The sequence below is a fragment of the Nyctereutes procyonoides genome, unplaced genomic scaffold (assembly GCF_905146905.1).
Source record: "Nyctereutes procyonoides isolate TBG_1078 unplaced genomic scaffold, NYPRO_anot_genome, whole genome shotgun sequence".
NCBI classification, from domain to species: Eukaryota; Metazoa; Chordata; class Mammalia; order Carnivora; family Canidae; genus Nyctereutes; species Nyctereutes procyonoides.
This window is the reverse complement of record NW_026575043.1, coordinates 1,564,544-1,580,406: the sequence shown is the minus strand read 5'-3', so window position 1 is coordinate 1,580,406 and position 15,863 is coordinate 1,564,544. Positions and strand designations below refer to the sequence as shown.

Below are 15,863 nucleotides of genomic sequence, written 5' to 3'. Positions count from 1 at the left end.
AGGAAGCCCTGTCAAATAGTCATGAGTACTTTCATCAACAAATACCTATTTATTTTGTGATATGCTATTTCACAATGTACACTTTTGTAAACGACATACTATGTTAGTTTAGCTTTGAACCAGTTCTTCTGAAGCTGATTAGCAATGGGTTAAAGTGATAACAGCTCTATCAAGGTGCAAATAACCCCAATGATGAAAATTTGATTTATTTACCTGATTTGTTTATGGTTTAGGTAGTTTAATTTTCTGAGTAAAGGAGAATTGGCTGGGATCTTTTCAACTTTGTAGCTTTCAAAAATTTAGTCTTTAAGGATTTTCTAATAATGGACTATTGCATATGACTCATCCTCTGTCTCAATCTCTGTCCTTTTCCCACAAATTCTCAATTTTTATTCTGATTTCTATAGCCTAAAAGACAAATAACAACAAAAAAGTATTTAGCTTGCAAATTATCATCTGATTATTTGGATTAATGGAGGATGGGGGCTCATGTGACATATGACAGAGGAAGTGACAAAAATTATTTACATTCTTATTTACAGATACTCAGTTATCATTAGTGTGGGATGGAGATGAAGGAAAGAACTTTTTTTTTCTGACTGTACATTTTCTATGTGGAAACATACAACAAAACAGTAGCAGTTCATACTGATATATATATATGGAACTAACTATATGCAAGATTGAAGTGGGAATTGAAACATGAGTAGGATTTGAGTCAACAAAGAAGTATATATTTGATACCGGATTTAACAAAATATGGTCTTAGGTGTCACCAATGTACTAAATTTAGATTCGTTTTAGATAAATTAGGTAATGTATTTAAATTAAATCCACTTAAAATAATTGTCTAAACCCAAAACCAGCCATAGTGGAAACTTCCAAATGCTTTGGATCATGACTTTTTAGCTCAGAGATACAGAATATTGAATATAGAGAGACATATTATTGTTGGGAGACTGGCTTTTATTTATGACAACCAGACTCACACGGAGTTTGTTCTCCCTCACTGGTTTCTGGCAAACAGGACTTAAAATACCAACGAAAGAACTTTAAAATATACCGATTTTTGTTTTGAGAAAGTCTAGGATAGATGCCATCAAGCTTCTTTGCCTTCATTGGACCCCCCCCCCCATAGTCCTGTCTCGTCCTGTAGCATTTTCCATTTATACGGATGTATGGCAAAGGGAAAGTAGCGCCCTAATTAGAAATAAGGCATTGCTGCTTCTCAGGATGAAAATCACATCCTCCAGATTCCTTTCTCTCCAACGAAAGTTCCAAGGGGAAATAACAAACGTCACTCCAGACAAGGGCAAAAAGCTAGATCAGGAAAACGAAAAGCAGGATAGACCACGCGAGAATATGCACTCCCGGGTGCTCGCGTGCGCTTGGCTCCCGGGCGGGAGGCGGCTGCCCGCCTCCCCTCTCCCTCAGCTGTCAGTGATCAGAGCGCGGGGAGGGATGGCGGCAAATTCAAACTGCCCGCGCAATCCCTGCAGGCGGGCGCCACGTCCAGCTTTCTTCTCCAGATAACTGAACTGCGGAGTTCTCGGAATTTCTTTCGAGTTTAGCTTTCTCTTCCATGGCGACTTAAGCCTAAGTTATCAGAACTAGTGGTAGAGCATTTTTCAAGAGTTCCCAAAGGACAGTGACAAGCTCGTAGCTTTGCTAGTTTGCACAAGAGTTCCAAAGCTTTGCCAGGATTTGGTAGTGTTACTTTGGTCATTTAGTTAAGGCGACAGAAGTCTGACATTGTTCAATAATTGTCATACTTGGCAGACTAATTACTGCAACGAGTTACAAGAGCGCAGCACGAAATAAAAAGGAACAGCTCTCCTTGAGAATATGGGTGGCTCTTAAAAGAGCCGTTGTGTTTGAATCTGCAGCCAACTTATTGTTTACTTGGCACTGGTGTACTTGGTGACGGCCTTGGTGCCCTCGGACACGGCGTGCTTGGCCAGCTCCCCGGGCAGCAGCAGGCGCACGGCCGTCTGGATCTCCCTGGACGTGATGGTCGAGCGCTTGTTGTAATGCGCCAGGCGCGACGCCTCGCCCGCGATGCGCTCGAAGATGTCGTTGACGAACGAGTTCATGATACCCATGGCCTTGGACGAGATGCCCGTGTCGGGGTGCACCTGCTTCAGCACCTTATACACGTAAATGGAGTAGCTCTCCTTGCGGCTGCGCTTGCGCTTCTTGCCGTCCTTCTTCTGCGCCTTGGTCACCGCCTTCTTGGAGCCCTTCTTCGGGGCCGGCGCGGACTTGGCGGGCTCGGGCATAATTCGCAAAAGCTCAAACGCCTCCTAAAAAAAACTAGCAAGTGAAAAAAAAAATGTCATGGGTCCTTTTTATATAGAACCTCTTATGCAAATAAGGTGTCAATGACAGTCCTGGATCTGATTGGTCGCCATTCAGGGCACCGTCAGACGTTAGTTCTGACCAACCATACTGCAATGTCCCCACAACGTTGCGTTGCTATTGGTTAAAATGAGGCTGCAATCTTAGCCAATGAAAGATTTCCTTTTTCAAGCCCAATAAGGGTTATAAAAAGTGCTACCCCACCCCCATCCACCCCCCGCTCCCCTTTATTCCTACCTCTGAACCTTCGCGTTATATTGCAGAAGAACCTTAATACTACGATGTCGGGACGCGGGAAGCAGGGCGGCAAGGCTCGCGCCAAGGCCAAGACGCGCTCGTCGCGCGCCGGGCTCCAGTTCCCGGTGGGCCGCGTCCACCGCCTGCTCCGCAAGGGCAACTACTCGGAGCGGGTCGGGGCGGGCGCGCCGGTGTACCTGGCGGCCGTGCTGGAGTACCTGACGGCCGAGATCCTGGAGCTGGCGGGCAACGCGGCCCGCGACAACAAGAAGACGCGCATCATCCCGCGCCACCTGCAGCTGGCCATCCGCAACGACGAGGAGCTCAACAAGCTGCTGGGCCGCGTGACCATCGCGCAGGGCGGCGTCCTGCCCAACATCCAGGCCGTGCTGCTGCCCAAGAAGACCGAGAGCCACCACAAGGCCAAGAGCAAGTAGTGGCCTACATAAAACCTTTCACAGTAGTTGGAGCAAGTCGAATCCAAACAAAAGGCTCTTTTCAGGGCCACCTATGTTTTCTGGAAAGAGCTTGACATGGTTGATACTTTTACTATTCTAGGTTGGAAGACCGCCATAGATTTAAAGCAAGTAACCCGCGGTAATTGGAAACGGGCTTCAAACGTATGTTGCTCAATTGTTCACCTAGCCCCTGTGCGTCTACAGGAAGTTATTAGATTTTGTCCATTAGTGAAATTTTTTGGTGCAGAAAAGTTGCGCCGGCCACCGGCGGCGTCAAGAAGCCGCACCGCTACCGGCCCGGCACGGTGGCCCTGCGCGAGATCCGGCGCTACCAGAAGTCCACGGAGCTGCTGATCCGCAAGCTGCCGTTCCAGCGCCTGGTGCGCGAGATCGCGCAGGACTTCAAGACCGACCTGCGCTTCCAGAGCTCGGCCGTCATGGCGCTGCAGGAGGCGTGCGAGGCCTACCTGGTGGGGCTCTTCGAGGACACCAACCTCTGCGCCATCCACGCCAAGCGCGTCACCATCATGCCCAAGGACATCCAGGTCCCCTACAGGTCACTGGAGAGCTTCCTTACAGGATTGTCTTCCCCCTCCCGAAGGCTGTCAAGAGTCACACCCATTTTTCCCAACAGTACCGATGCTTGGAGGCCCTGCCCTCACATTTAGGATGAGCCTAAAAACGTCAGGGTTGTGGCCTCAATGTAATTTCTATCCCTCCTTAAGGAAGTCAAAACACTTAAGGAATGTTTACCATAACTATTGCCATTGAAATGTAAGGTGTTGCTAGTCACACAGGGTGGTCTGCCTGACAGATTTAAAGGTATGTGCGTGCGGAGTAAAGAAAATACTAAAAAATGGAGGATTCTCGTATGGTTTGACCAAGGACTGCTTAAGAATGAAGGGTAGTGTGCTGTGGGCTCCTGACAAACCTTGGGCCCTGGGCCAAGGTGGCAGGATTAGCTAATGGAGGAAGGTCAGTTGATGTGCATTACATCTTTTGTCGTTGTTGTAATTAAACAAGGAAAAACCCTGCTAAAGGTTTTTGTTGCCCAGAGCACAGACTCTTGCCTCTGACTATTCAATGAACTCCTTTAACTGTCATCTCAAAAAGAAAAAAAAAGTGATCTTAGTTTTTTCTTGAATGTCATGGACATCTTTGCCTTACTGTTGACGTTTATGGAAACCCGCAGAATAATATTTGAAGTGTATAAAATGCAAAAATTGCAAAAAAAAATGTATCCCATTACTCATCTGTGTTTTTAAAAATAAATTTGATAGGAGTGACATATGTGCTTAATTATTAACACATGCAATCTTGATGAGCCTAATAATTGCCATCAATTATTAGATGAATAAATAATGGTTCAAGATAATTTGGCAGTTATGAGAAATGAGATATCTGTGAATTCCATTGGGTGACAAAGTCACAGGTACTGAGGTTTGTGGCTTAAATTCATTGCAAAGGGAAATACTGAAATTCAGTCAGAGATAAATTATATTTTTCCCTATCTCAGCTCATGGTGTTCCTCCTCCTCCTCACCCCCCCCCCCAACCATGCATTGCCGATTTTCATCCTCAGAGGTATTGTGTATATGAGCTCCAGGTTAAAAACCCTTGCTCTATAGTTTGTGCCCATTGATTTGCAACCTAATTATAATTTTTTCCCTGAAAGTGTCTCTTTCTACCTGGGATTTCTTTAACACTTAAAGTCTAGTAATAAGTCGTATTAATATTCATATTCTTGTACTTAAAATATAACTTTTTTAAGGTAAAATATAACGTCTAATCCTAGTATAACTATGACTTCTTGGAATAAAATAAATGGTGACAACAATATCTAACAATGATAGGCACTCAAACGCACCCTCATAGTAAAATATTTGACTTTTTGATGGGCTTTTTAGAAGCTGTGTAACCCAAATAATTTTACTCATTATTCAATTGTTCTGTCTTTAAATATGTCTTCCAATTAAAGGGAAAGAAAAATAATTTTTCCTCTACTCTTCTGAGTGTTTGGCTGAGATCCCTATAAATAAAAGACAGTTTTCGCAAGAGAAAGGCACACAGAAGTTTATTCGCATTGTTAAACAACAAAAATTGAACTGAATACATGTAAAGGTCAAGTTGGCTTTATTCGATGATTCAGGGATCAGGCAGCGTCCCATTCAGCAATATAAAGGAGTTCTGCTGAGTTCCAGAAAAGGAAGGCTTTTAAAGGTGGAAAGGTGGCAGAAAAGGAAGATTTTTTAACAAGAGAAAAATCTAACTTAATAGCATTTGTACAGGGAATCCACACAGACCTGGAAATTCCAGACAGTGAAGGCAAAACAAGGCATATATCTCATTCTGAACTAAGGAGAAGGGGTCTAGGATTTCCAAGGGAAGGAATGCACTTCACAGGCAGATAAGAAGATAAGAAGAGCAGATGTTTGGTAATTAGATGTTTGCCCTGCCGTACAGGTGAGTCACTCAGATAAAATTGATCTCTGTTAATAACAGTTTTCTGTCAAAGACTAATTTAGATTTTTTTTGTTTTTTGTTTTTTAAGATTCTTCTACGTAGTTAAGGGAGAGACAGTTTCTCTGAGCCCTCAGGGTCTTAATTGCCTTCTCCAGGAATGATCTCATCAAAGCGGCAGGTCCTGCGGCATCCTGACCTTGGCCCCTTTAAGGCAAAGACAAAAGGTGAGTGGAAGTCAGTTACGGGAAAGTTACCAGGAAAACAAGAATCAAGTATGTTAGGAAGATTTAAGGTGGTGCCTTCTCCATTGCTATGGGTTTAAGGCTTTCAACTGGTGTTGGTGGGTGAACTGGGAGGCCCTGGGCCCTGAAGTCTGGACCCAACCCCTATCAAAGATGTTGTAGAAGACTCCAGGTCTCCTCTCAAGAAAGAATCCGAGGGCAGACACCCCACAGTGTATGAGGGGTGCAAGCAGGAAAGTTTATTAAAACAGAAGTATACTATCAAGAAGTGAGAGCATGGTGAGCTCAAGAAAGCAAGCTGTGTGAACTAGGGTTCGAGTTTCTATCTTTTATTGATGGTTGTTAAAAAGGGGCAGGATATTTATTACCTGGGGCTGGAAGCAGGGTTTCCTGCTTTTCTTCATTATATGACCAGGGGTATCCTGTGGTGGCTCTCCACCTGGGGCCCATCCGGCTCCTCCTGGAGTGCTGCCAGGACAGGCCTGGACCCTCCCCAGGGCTGGCCACTGCCTTCTCCTTGCTGGCCTCCAGCATCCTGTTAGAGCCTCACTAACTGCCTGCTCCAACACTGGGATTAACCTTTGTCTTTCCTAGTAGAGAGGAAAGGAGGGGCAGCTTTGTAAATCTACTTCCTGCTTTTAGGGAAGTAAGCAGGGAGGTAATGGAGCTTTTCTTACATCTGCTTCACCTCAGACACTTTCAGCTCAAAATAAAACTTATGCCAGAGTGGAATGAATGTTTCCTGGGTAGCCTATTCTGCTTCCTTTCAATACTTAATGCTAATATTTTCTTAATATTTGTTAGTACAGTATTAGATCTGTATTTAAAAAAATCTGAAATCTGGGATCCCTGGGTGGCGCAGCGGTTTGGCGCCTGCCTTTGGCCTAGGGCGCGATCCCAGAGACCCGGGATCGAATCCCACGTCGGGCTCCCGGTGCATGGAGCCTGCTTCTCCCTCTGCCTGTGTCTCTGCCTCTCTCTCTCTTTCTCATGAATAAATAAAACCTTAAAAAAAAAAAAAAAAGAAAATTGGGAACCCTTTGGTGGAAGATAATATGTAGCCATATACCCAGGTCTTAAAATAATCTATTTTATTAGCTCGTCTTGTTCTGCTTCTAGATAGTAAAGATTTGGAGCGTACCCCCCCCCGGGTATAACAAGGAGAAAACCTTTACAAAATGGGGTAGTCTTATGTCAATATTGGTAGAAAAAGAAAATGCATGCATGTATCTAGAGATAATAGAATATTCAGTGCTTTTTTTTTTCTGTGCTTTTTAAAATGTATTCTCTACAAAGCTAAATAAAGTTTTGTTTCATGAGGATGAGACGGGAAACACATAAACGAAAAAAGGAGAAAAAATAGCCTTAGGTCTTGAGGATCCACAGCACTCGGAGAACAAAAGGAACGCGCGGAACAGGCCTGTTTCTTCTAGGCCCCTCCTCCCACCAAGGGAGACTTCAAGCCACCGCGCTCTCGGTTTTCACTCCGGTCCGCAGAGGGAACCCTATAAGAGGGAGCTGCGCCGCCCTGGCTGCACTCTCGCTCGGGTTTTCGGAGAGATGTCAGGTCGTGGTAAGGGCGGGAAGGGGCTGGGCAAGGGCGGCGCCAAGCGCCACCGCAAGGTGCTGCGCGACAACATCCAGGGCATCACCAAGCCCGCCATCCGGCGGCTGGCCCGGCGCGGCGGCGTCAAGCGCATCTCGGGCCTCATCTACGAGGAGACCCGCGGGGTGCTCAAGGTGTTCCTGGAGAACGTGATCCGGGACGCCGTCACCTACACAGAGCACGCCAAGCGCAAGACGGTCACGGCCATGGACGTGGTCTACGCGCTCAAGCGCCAGGGCCGCACCCTCTACGGCTTCGGGGGTTGAAAACCAAAGTGGACTCCCATCCTGTACCAAAAAGGCCCTTTTTAGGGCCCCCAAGTTTTCACTGAAGGAGCTTTAGTGTTCGTCTACAAACGGGTCTCGGTGGAGGCGCTCAGTTCCTGACGCATCTCACAGGGTTAGTGCGGACCAGCCGCTTTTCGCCGCGGAGTGGGATTGTGTGCAATCCTGTTGGCTTTGGCTCTGGCTCCTTTCTGGTCAAACTAGAATGACCAGGCGCCACTCTTAACTGCTATTTAAATATGTTTGCAGAATAAGCAAAGGGACAGGATCCATCCAATAAAAACCCTAGAAAACCTAGGATTGTATCTCTCACACCCGTATTGCACAAGTACTCTGGTCCCTATCTTCAACATTTCACTAGCGGCAGAGCAAATTTTATTGCCAGTCATTTGCTAAACAATCCATTTTAACTGCATTATTTTTTAAAGATTTTGTTATGAGAAAGAGGCAAAGACCCAGACAGAAGTAGGCTACATGCAAGGAGCCGGATGTGGGACTGGATCCCGAGGCTTGGGGGTAATGCCCTGAGCTAAAGGCCGACGCAACCACTGAGCCACCCAGGCATCCCATTGAATTGCATTTCTGATTATAATATAAAGTTGCTAATTTTCTTACAAGCTTTATGGCTATTTTGGAGTCCTGTCTTAATGTTGGATTTGTATTTAGTTTTTACGAATGTTGCCTGTCAGGCCTAAGCACACAAATGTTAGGCTGCTTATCTCCTTAGTTGGTTTGCAGATTAATGCTTTTCTGAAATTACTATATTTACAGGCTGATCTTCCTATTTTAATAATTAACAAGCGAATGTCTAAAATTTGCATGGCATTATAAAAGACAATGGCAGTTAAAGAAATCATGCCGAATAGTTGATTCAAATTTGTGCTAAATCCTTTCTGTGGATTCTCATGCACTAACGAGAGATTATTTTGGTCTTAAAATGGCAAAGTCACTGACAGCCAAGTCAAATAACCAAGTTACAAATGTTATATTCTATAATCTAAACCTGTAATAATTTAACTACTCTCTCTGGATAAAGAAGTCATCACAAAGAATGGGTTGCCACCCTAGTCCTATACGGGAGACCTGAGGGAAATGTCAGGACAGGCACCAGATGTGCTTCTGACTATCCCAACCAGATCCTATTATTCCAATCCTTTCTACAATAGGTCTGAGGGCCTGAAGTTAACTTGTATTCTCGCACTCTATTAACAGATCTCATACTAGCTTTCTGGACAGCACAAAGTTAGCAGCTTGAAATCACAAAATTCCGATCAATGTTCTTGTACAAATAGGCAAACAGATGCACAAACATTAGTTTGCTCAAATTGTTGCAGGCACTTGTGTACCACCTATCACGTTATCTCTAGCGCTATGCATGACAAACTAGTTAAGCTAGCCACATAGCTTATGAGCCCTTCTTCCGGATGGTCTGGCATGCTCCCGACCCCATGTGGCCTACAGAGGTCAACTTTTTAAAGCTGGATAAAAGCATTACTCTGCCAACTTAATGCTAATCACATCAAATCCTGTAGGACCTAACTGCTGAGCTAAAAGGCTGACTTTAGGTGGTCACTGGGATCCAATTTTAGTCATGTGAACAAATATTAGAATTGCAACGGAGAGAGGCGACAAGTAGTGGGCTGCTAGGATTTAAGCAGGAAGCCACAGCTGCTCTCGCTCGCGACCAAGGGATCCACTTTAGCGCCAGAGCCAGAAATCTTTTTGAGCCGAGTTATATTCACGTCGTTACGGCCGTGGTACTACATGCACACAGCATACACCGCGCAAGCCTGGCCTCCTAGCCAGAGGGACTTACCAGCACAGTGCGCATTACTCAGGGCAGTGGAATCCTCACAACCGCCGCAAAGCAACTGCCTGAACTGAGGCCTAGATCCCGATCGTGAAATTCCAGCTCGATTAGGGACAACGTAGTGGCTCTGAAAAGAGCCTTTGGGGCTTGGGCAACAAGACGCTTACTGGGCACGTTTACTTGGCGCTGGTGTACTTGGTGACGGCCTTGGTGCCCTCGGACACGGCGTGCTTGGCCAGCTCCCCGGGCAGCAGCAGGCGCACGGCCGTCTGGATCTCCCTGGACGTGATGGTCGAGCGCTTGTTGTAATGCGCCAGGCGCGACGCCTCGCCCGCGATGCGCTCGAAGATGTCGTTGACGAACGAGTTCATGATGCCCATGGCCTTGGACGAGATGCCCGTGTCGGGGTGCACCTGCTTCAGCACCTTGTACACGTACACCGAGTAGCTCTCCTTGCGGCTGCGCTTGCGCTTCTTGCCGTCCTTCTTCTGCGCCTTGGTCACCGCCTTCTTGGAGCCCTTCTTCGGGGCCGGCGCGGACTTGGCGGGCTCGGGCATGATGGAGAGAAAACAGACCTTCCTCAAGAGAAAAGAAAGTGAAGCGTGAGCAAAGTGCCGCTGGTCCCTTTCATATAGAACCTCTCATGCAAATTAGGTGTAAGTTAAAGTCCTGTGTCTGATTGGTGACTATTCAAACTAACGTCAGAAATCAGTTCTGCCCAATCAAAACGCGAGAATCCGAAAGTTGCATTTCCATTGGTTAAGATAAAGCCGCAACCGTAACCAATGCAAAACCTTCTTTTTCGCGCCCAACAGGGGCTATAAAAAGGTGCTGGATTCGGCTTTTGCTTTTGTAACTATTTGCAGCGTGTTTAAGTTTCTGATGTCGGGACGCGGGAAGCAGGGCGGCAAGGCTCGCGCCAAGGCCAAGACGCGCTCGTCGCGCGCCGGGCTCCAGTTCCCGGTGGGCCGCGTCCACCGCCTGCTCCGCAAGGGCAACTACGCGGAGCGGGTCGGGGCGGGCGCGCCGGTGTACCTGGCGGCCGTGCTGGAGTACCTGACGGCCGAGATCCTGGAGCTGGCGGGCAACGCGGCCCGCGACAACAAGAAGACGCGCATCATCCCGCGCCACCTGCAGCTGGCCATCCGCAACGACGAGGAGCTCAACAAGCTGCTGGGCCGCGTGACCATCGCGCAGGGCGGCGTCCTGCCCAACATCCAGGCCGTGCTGCTGCCCAAGAAGACCGAGAGCCACCACAAGGCCAAATGAGCGACTAGAGACGTTCCAAATCAAAGGCTCTTTTCAGAGCCACCTATAACTTCACAAAGAGAAAGCTGGTGCGCTGGTCTGCATTTTCGCTTTTTGGTGATACTATTTATTGTTAAGTGCTTCTGTCTTGGGAGACAGAAAAACGTAGTCTGACCTAAAGAAAGGGACAGTTTGAAGACTGGCAGGGGCTAAGTTAAAAGGTTCTGGAGGGCTTATTCAGAAGTTCCAAATGGAAGCAGACCGGCAAATCCCTGAACCCATTTTAATTACAATGCTATCCACTAGTTTTAAGCGGCCAAAAGTACAGAATGCAGTGACTACTCCCAAGAACAACGATTTGAGTATACTAGAAAAGTTATGGTTAAATAATTTTCACTGGATGTTGGAATTCTTAGTGGTCACTGCTATTTTATTTAGGATTTCATTCTGAAGGGAGTTACTGTCTGATATATTGATTAAAGATAAGCAGAACTTACTGAATCCCATTACCAGTAAATTCTTGATCCCGTTTCTTTGGAGCACATGTATTTGCTTAATTCATTCTTAAAGCAATGGTTGCAACCTAGAAAATCTGCCTGCGTGGAAAACTAAGGTGAGAGAGACAAACACAAAGGTACAATAGGTTAGGTGATAAACCTATAAAGAAAGTAGAGAAGCTATAGAGCATAATATAGAGACTCTTTTAGATAAAGATTGAGTGTAGATAGTTTTAGAGATTTTACCTGATCAGAGACCCACATAAACCAAAAAACTGAGCCAGGTAGATATTAAAGGAGGAGAATCCCAAGTAGAGGGAACTGAAAATGTAAAAGCCTTAAGACAGGAAACATGCGTGGCCTTTGCTGGGAACAGCCAGCAGCACCATAAGGCTCTGATGTAAAAGCAGGAGGTGGGGAGCACAATATAGGACTTTGTAGGGTGTGTAAATAATGTGTATGAGTAATCAAAAGTAATAGCAGTCCTAATCTCTGAGATAAGAGTTTTGTTACTACAAATCAGCTAGATGTGAAAATCTATGGACTCCAACTTTTTAAATATATATAGAAAGAAAACCACTATAAAAGTAGTATTAACTTGAGCACGCGGTTCACAAAGATTTAGGAGCACACAGTTTTTAATTCAAATACATACAGATTTATTTGCTACTGAATGGAGGGAAGAAATTCCTGTCCAAGTTTCTTCTAGCAGTACTAAGAATTAAATTGACATGAGACAGATTAACAGGAGAAAAACAGCTTTATTATGTGCATAGGGAGATCTCCTAATGAAATTGAGACCTGAATGAATGATCAAGGTGGGCAGTTTTTATACATTTTAGACAAAGAGACAAAAAACTTTGTGGGGATTTGAGAGGATAAAGAAAACCAATGTCTGGCAGCCTGATTTAGTAAGGAATTTTAAGTAAAAGTTGGGCTGAGGTTAGTAGATTAGTAAAGAGGTCACAAGGTTTGTTTCTACAGCTTTTTTGGCTGTAAATTTCCTATGTCTGGTGATAAGGATATCTTTTACTTCTTAGTACAGGGAGGGCACCTTTCATAGGGGAGATTGGTTTCCTGCTTTCAGGGGGACAGAGGAGGCGAGGGTGTGATGTCCTTGCACTTGCTGTTTCCTGAGTAGCTTCCATTCAAAATAATCTCTATGCCCTCGTGGTACACTGTGGGCCCCTACACTACTCCTAGTCTTTGCTTAAAGAAGCTCTATTGAATAAAAGAATAAAATGCAAGAGACCCAGGACATACAGCTTACGGTGACAGCCACGCAGGTTGGGTTCTCTGGGAGCAATGTCTAATGGGGGCTCGGAGGCAGACAAATGTGGGAGCTCTGATGCCGGGGGTGCCTGTCAGCAATGCCCCACACTGAGCAAAATTTCCCCTGGACCAGTCTTTGTGTCCCCACTTTGCTCTGTCTGGGCTGTGGGCTGCCCAGGAGAAGGGCATGACCTTGAGTTAGATAAAGCTCTGCCACTCAGGCAAGGCCCAGGGAGCTCAGCAGTGCCCAGATTCTGACCACACCCACTCTGCAGCTGGGATGCAGGTCTTTCCTGGAGGGCTGCAGGGGGCAAGTGCGGGGCTCTGGGCACCGCATTTTTATCTCTGACATACATTAACATGAATAGAAATATCAAAATTATGTCTGACAGTATTTGTAAAACTTTTTAGCATATATCGCTAGTACTAACTTCTTTACTTTCACTGGGGAATTCAAAAGGGATGTGTTTTCTTTTTAGAGAAATGAGACAACCGACAGACTTTCTGAAAATCTTTACTAACTTTATATACTCCTGTAAGAGTCTTAGATGCTGCCATCATTGCAAATGGAAGGTGATATAAAAAAATTTTAAGGAGGATCTTCCACTGGCCTACTTTCCTTCCTCCAGAGCCAGCAACTCAGTTCACTTAGCCACTACTGGGAAAGAATCCAGTTTTAACAAGAGTTTATAAGGGTGGAATCCCCAGGAGGAGATTTGAGATTAGTGCTCTTATAAGAGGAAGAGACCAGAACACCTCCCTGCCCCCAGCCCACCAAAAAAATCATATGACACACAATGAGTTGATGATACCTGCAAGCTAGGAAACAGGTCCTGAGCAGACTGTCTGCTGGCACATTGGTCTTCTACTTCTTAGGCTCCAGAGCTGTGAGAAATAACTGTTGCTGGGTAAGCAGTGGGAAAGGGAGAGGAAATCCTGGGCCCTGGGGCCTCGTCCCAGCCACACCCAGACTTGCAGCACAGCTGACAAGTGACCCAAGCTGGAAAATTTATCAAAGCAAAAAGTACAATCTCAAGATATAAGAGCAGGCAGCTCAAGGGAGAGAGAGCTGTGTGCCCCAGGGGTTGGGTTTCTATCTTTTTTTGACAATTGTTACCTCTGGGGCAATTGAAAAAAGAAGCAGGGGGCACCTCGGGTGGATCAACGGTTTAATGCCACCTTCAGTCCAGGGCCTGATCCTGGAGACCTGGGGTCGAGTCCCACGTTGGGCTCCCTGCATGAAGCCTGCTTCTCCCTCTGCCTGCCTCTGTCTCTCATGAACAAATAAAATCTTAAAAGAAAGAAAAGGGAAGCAGGATTTTGGGCTTTTTCTTCCTTATTTGACCAGGGTTTCCTGTCATGGCACTACCGTCTGGGGTCTGTCTGGTGTGATCTGGCTCCTCATAGAGTACTGCCAGGACAGGCCTGGACCTTCCCCATGGCTGGCCATGGCCTCCTCCTTGCTGGCCTCCAGGCATTCTGTTAGAGCCTCACTAACATCTGTTATTTAAGCCACCCAGCCTATGGTGTTTATCATAACATCTCCAACTGAATAAGACAAGAAAGTACACTTATTTCTTCAATCAGGTTCTCAATTTGTAAGAGATAACCCGTAAATCAGGATATTATCTACCCCAACACACAGCCCACACATCGCTGCCTTCTCTTAACTACCTGGTCTGTATACCTTGGTCTAGATTGTGCAAAACTCGGGTGAGCATGTTCAAAAGAAGATGCTGAAAGATTTTAGCAGAGTAGTATCATGATCAGATTTGTACTAACAAATACCCAATGAGAAAGACCAAAACTAGATTTAATTATTCAGATAATATTTACAGTAGCAGATTCCTGAAAATGGGGATCACAGTTTTTTTGTTTTTAAAGATTTTATTTATTCATGAGAGACACAGAGAGAAAAGGCAGAGACACAGGCAGAGGGAAAAGCAGGGTCCATGCACGGAACCTGATGTGGGAACTTGATCCCAGGACTCCAAGATCACACCCTGGGCCAAAGGCAGGCACAAAACCACTGAGCCACCCAGGGATCCCCAGGGGAGTCACAGTTAATACATACTTTCCCCATGTTCCACTCTTTTCCCCTTCATCTTCCCCATCTATTACTTGAAGGAGTTGTTGTAATGCATTCAGAATAGGGAACAATTGTAAGGTCAAATCTAATATTTAATATCAAATAAAATATTTATACTTCAAAGTAACTGCATGATTCAGATAATTAGTAATGACAAGATCTCAGAAATACACATGGTTATGGATAATGAGGATGCTTGAGTAAGGACAAAAGACTATAACTTTATACCAGGCTGACTTCATTGACTTGGCTTTGCTTACCAGGAATCTAAATCCTATGTGTGCTATTTTAAAACACCTGAGACGAGTTTTGATTGTTTACAAGAATGACTGATATAATATGTAGACTCACAACTGGATGTCAGTATACGAATTTAAGATCCCACATCTTCCTTGGAATGATATAAAGGAAAGTATCACAAGAACCCTGAGTGTAAAATTGCTTGTGCAAATCAAAATTTTTTGACCTGTCAAAAACTAGGTCATTATGTTCATGGTAGAATTGCTAAACTCATTGATATTTTTGTGGAGAAATCATTGCATCTCATACTTTGCTTAAAAACCTTATGAATGAATAAAACTTTCAGATCAGAATTAGAAAGCATTGTCAGGGATTGGCCTGTCAGTTTTGGTCTGGTACAACTGCTAAATAAATCAGAAGCCTTACTGAACATGTGAGTTGGTCTCCAAAATGTCCTTTGAGTAAATCAGTTTACATAAAAAGATAATATTAGAATTCTTCCATCCCTCTTCTGGGGGCAAGGAGTACTGTGCCACAGTGATTATTTCTCCCCATTCCACCCTCAAGAACTAACCCAGAAGCAACTAGAAATCATGGTGAGCTGCCTCTCTTCCCCCAGTGAATCATGTATGGCAGTACAGTGGCACTTGATTTCAGTGTCCGATTAAGTTTGCAGTAATCTCCTCTTTGTCTGTTACCTATCCAATGTTTGCACCAAATGGAGAGAAGTAGAAAGTTTAAGTTTGCAGAAAAGATCAAGAATTCAGCTTCAGACATATTAAGTGATATAAAACACCTGTTAGACATCCAGGGGAAGTACCAACCAGGAGGCTAAACATCATGTTTGGAGTTTGGGGTAAAGGTCTTGGCTAAAATCACAGATATAATCACCAAGGAAATGAGAGGAGTTAGAGAACAAGACTGAGCCTTGAGGACTTGAGGAAGGAAGCATGAACCAATACATAAAACTGAGGCCTGGGGGGCAAGGAAACAGGATGGAGGTCCAGAGAGCAGAGTCCACAGGAAGAAACATTTCTGGAGGTCAAGTGTGGTGAGGGCT

General features: G+C 45.2%; 6 protein-coding genes across 6 annotated transcripts; 4 read left to right on the top strand and 2 right to left on the bottom strand.

The window, feature by feature from the left end:
* Positions 1–422: 422 nt before the first annotated feature.
* On the bottom strand, positions 423–9,507 carry LOC129507613 (histone H2B type 1-J). The gene is made up of 2 exons (XM_055322132.1): positions 9,464–9,507; positions 423–2,313 (listed from the first exon to the last, which is right to left on the bottom strand). The coding sequence occupies exon 2, from the start codon at positions 2,277–2,279 to the stop codon at positions 1,899–1,901; it is 381 nt and encodes a 126-aa protein (XP_055178107.1). The 5' UTR covers positions 2,280–2,313; positions 9,464–9,507; the 3' UTR covers positions 423–1,898.
* LOC129507602 (histone H2A type 1-H) lies at positions 2,590–3,270 on the top strand. Its single transcript, XM_055322115.1, has one exon. The coding sequence runs from the start codon at positions 2,640–2,642 to the stop codon at positions 3,030–3,032; it is 393 nt and encodes a 130-aa protein (XP_055178090.1). The 5' UTR covers positions 2,590–2,639; the 3' UTR covers positions 3,033–3,270.
* On the top strand, positions 3,129–5,017 carry LOC129507852 (histone H3-4-like). Its single transcript, XM_055322594.1, has 2 exons — positions 3,129–3,215; positions 3,269–5,017. The coding sequence occupies exons 1-2, from the start codon at positions 3,129–3,131 to the stop codon at positions 3,719–3,721; spliced, it is 540 nt and encodes a 179-aa protein (XP_055178569.1). The 3' UTR covers positions 3,722–5,017.
* On the top strand, positions 7,100–8,623 carry LOC129507622 (histone H4). Its single transcript, XM_055322144.1, has one exon. It carries the CDS (start codon positions 7,318–7,320, stop codon positions 7,627–7,629), a length of 312 nt encoding a protein of 103 aa, XP_055178119.1. The 5' UTR covers positions 7,100–7,317; the 3' UTR covers positions 7,630–8,623.
* Positions 9,508–9,548: 41 nt separating the features above from the next.
* Positions 9,549–10,033, bottom strand: LOC129507612 (histone H2B type 1-K). The gene has a single exon (XM_055322130.1). It carries the CDS (start codon positions 10,012–10,014, stop codon positions 9,634–9,636), a length of 381 nt encoding a protein of 126 aa, XP_055178105.1. The 5' UTR covers positions 10,015–10,033; the 3' UTR covers positions 9,549–9,633.
* A 306-nt stretch (positions 10,034–10,339) lies between these two features.
* On the top strand, positions 10,340–10,726 carry LOC129507604 (histone H2A type 1-E). Its single transcript, XM_055322117.1, has one exon. The coding sequence runs from the start codon at positions 10,340–10,342 to the stop codon at positions 10,724–10,726; it is 387 nt and encodes a 128-aa protein (XP_055178092.1).
* Positions 10,727–15,863: the final 5,137 nt, after the last annotated feature.

Excerpts from the sequence above, each read along its gene's own strand:
- LOC129507852 (XM_055322594.1), top strand. The coding sequence starts at position 3,129 with ATGGTTGATACTTTTACTATTCTAGGTTGGAAGACCGCCATAGATTTA. Across the intron at positions 3,216-3,268 it reads ATTGGAAACGGGCTTCAAAC|ATTTTGTCCATTAGTGAAAT; the intron begins GTATGTTGCTCA and ends GGAAGTTATTAG.
- LOC129507612 (XM_055322130.1), bottom strand. The coding sequence starts at position 10,014 with ATGCCCGAGCCCGCCAAGTCCGCGCCGGCCCCGAAGAAGGGCTCCAAG.
- LOC129507622 (XM_055322144.1), top strand. The coding sequence starts at position 7,318 with ATGTCAGGTCGTGGTAAGGGCGGGAAGGGGCTGGGCAAGGGCGGCGCC.
- LOC129507613 (XM_055322132.1), bottom strand. The coding sequence starts at position 2,279 with ATGCCCGAGCCCGCCAAGTCCGCGCCGGCCCCGAAGAAGGGCTCCAAG.
- LOC129507602 (XM_055322115.1), top strand. The coding sequence starts at position 2,640 with ATGTCGGGACGCGGGAAGCAGGGCGGCAAGGCTCGCGCCAAGGCCAAG.
- LOC129507604 (XM_055322117.1), top strand. The coding sequence starts at position 10,340 with ATGTCGGGACGCGGGAAGCAGGGCGGCAAGGCTCGCGCCAAGGCCAAG.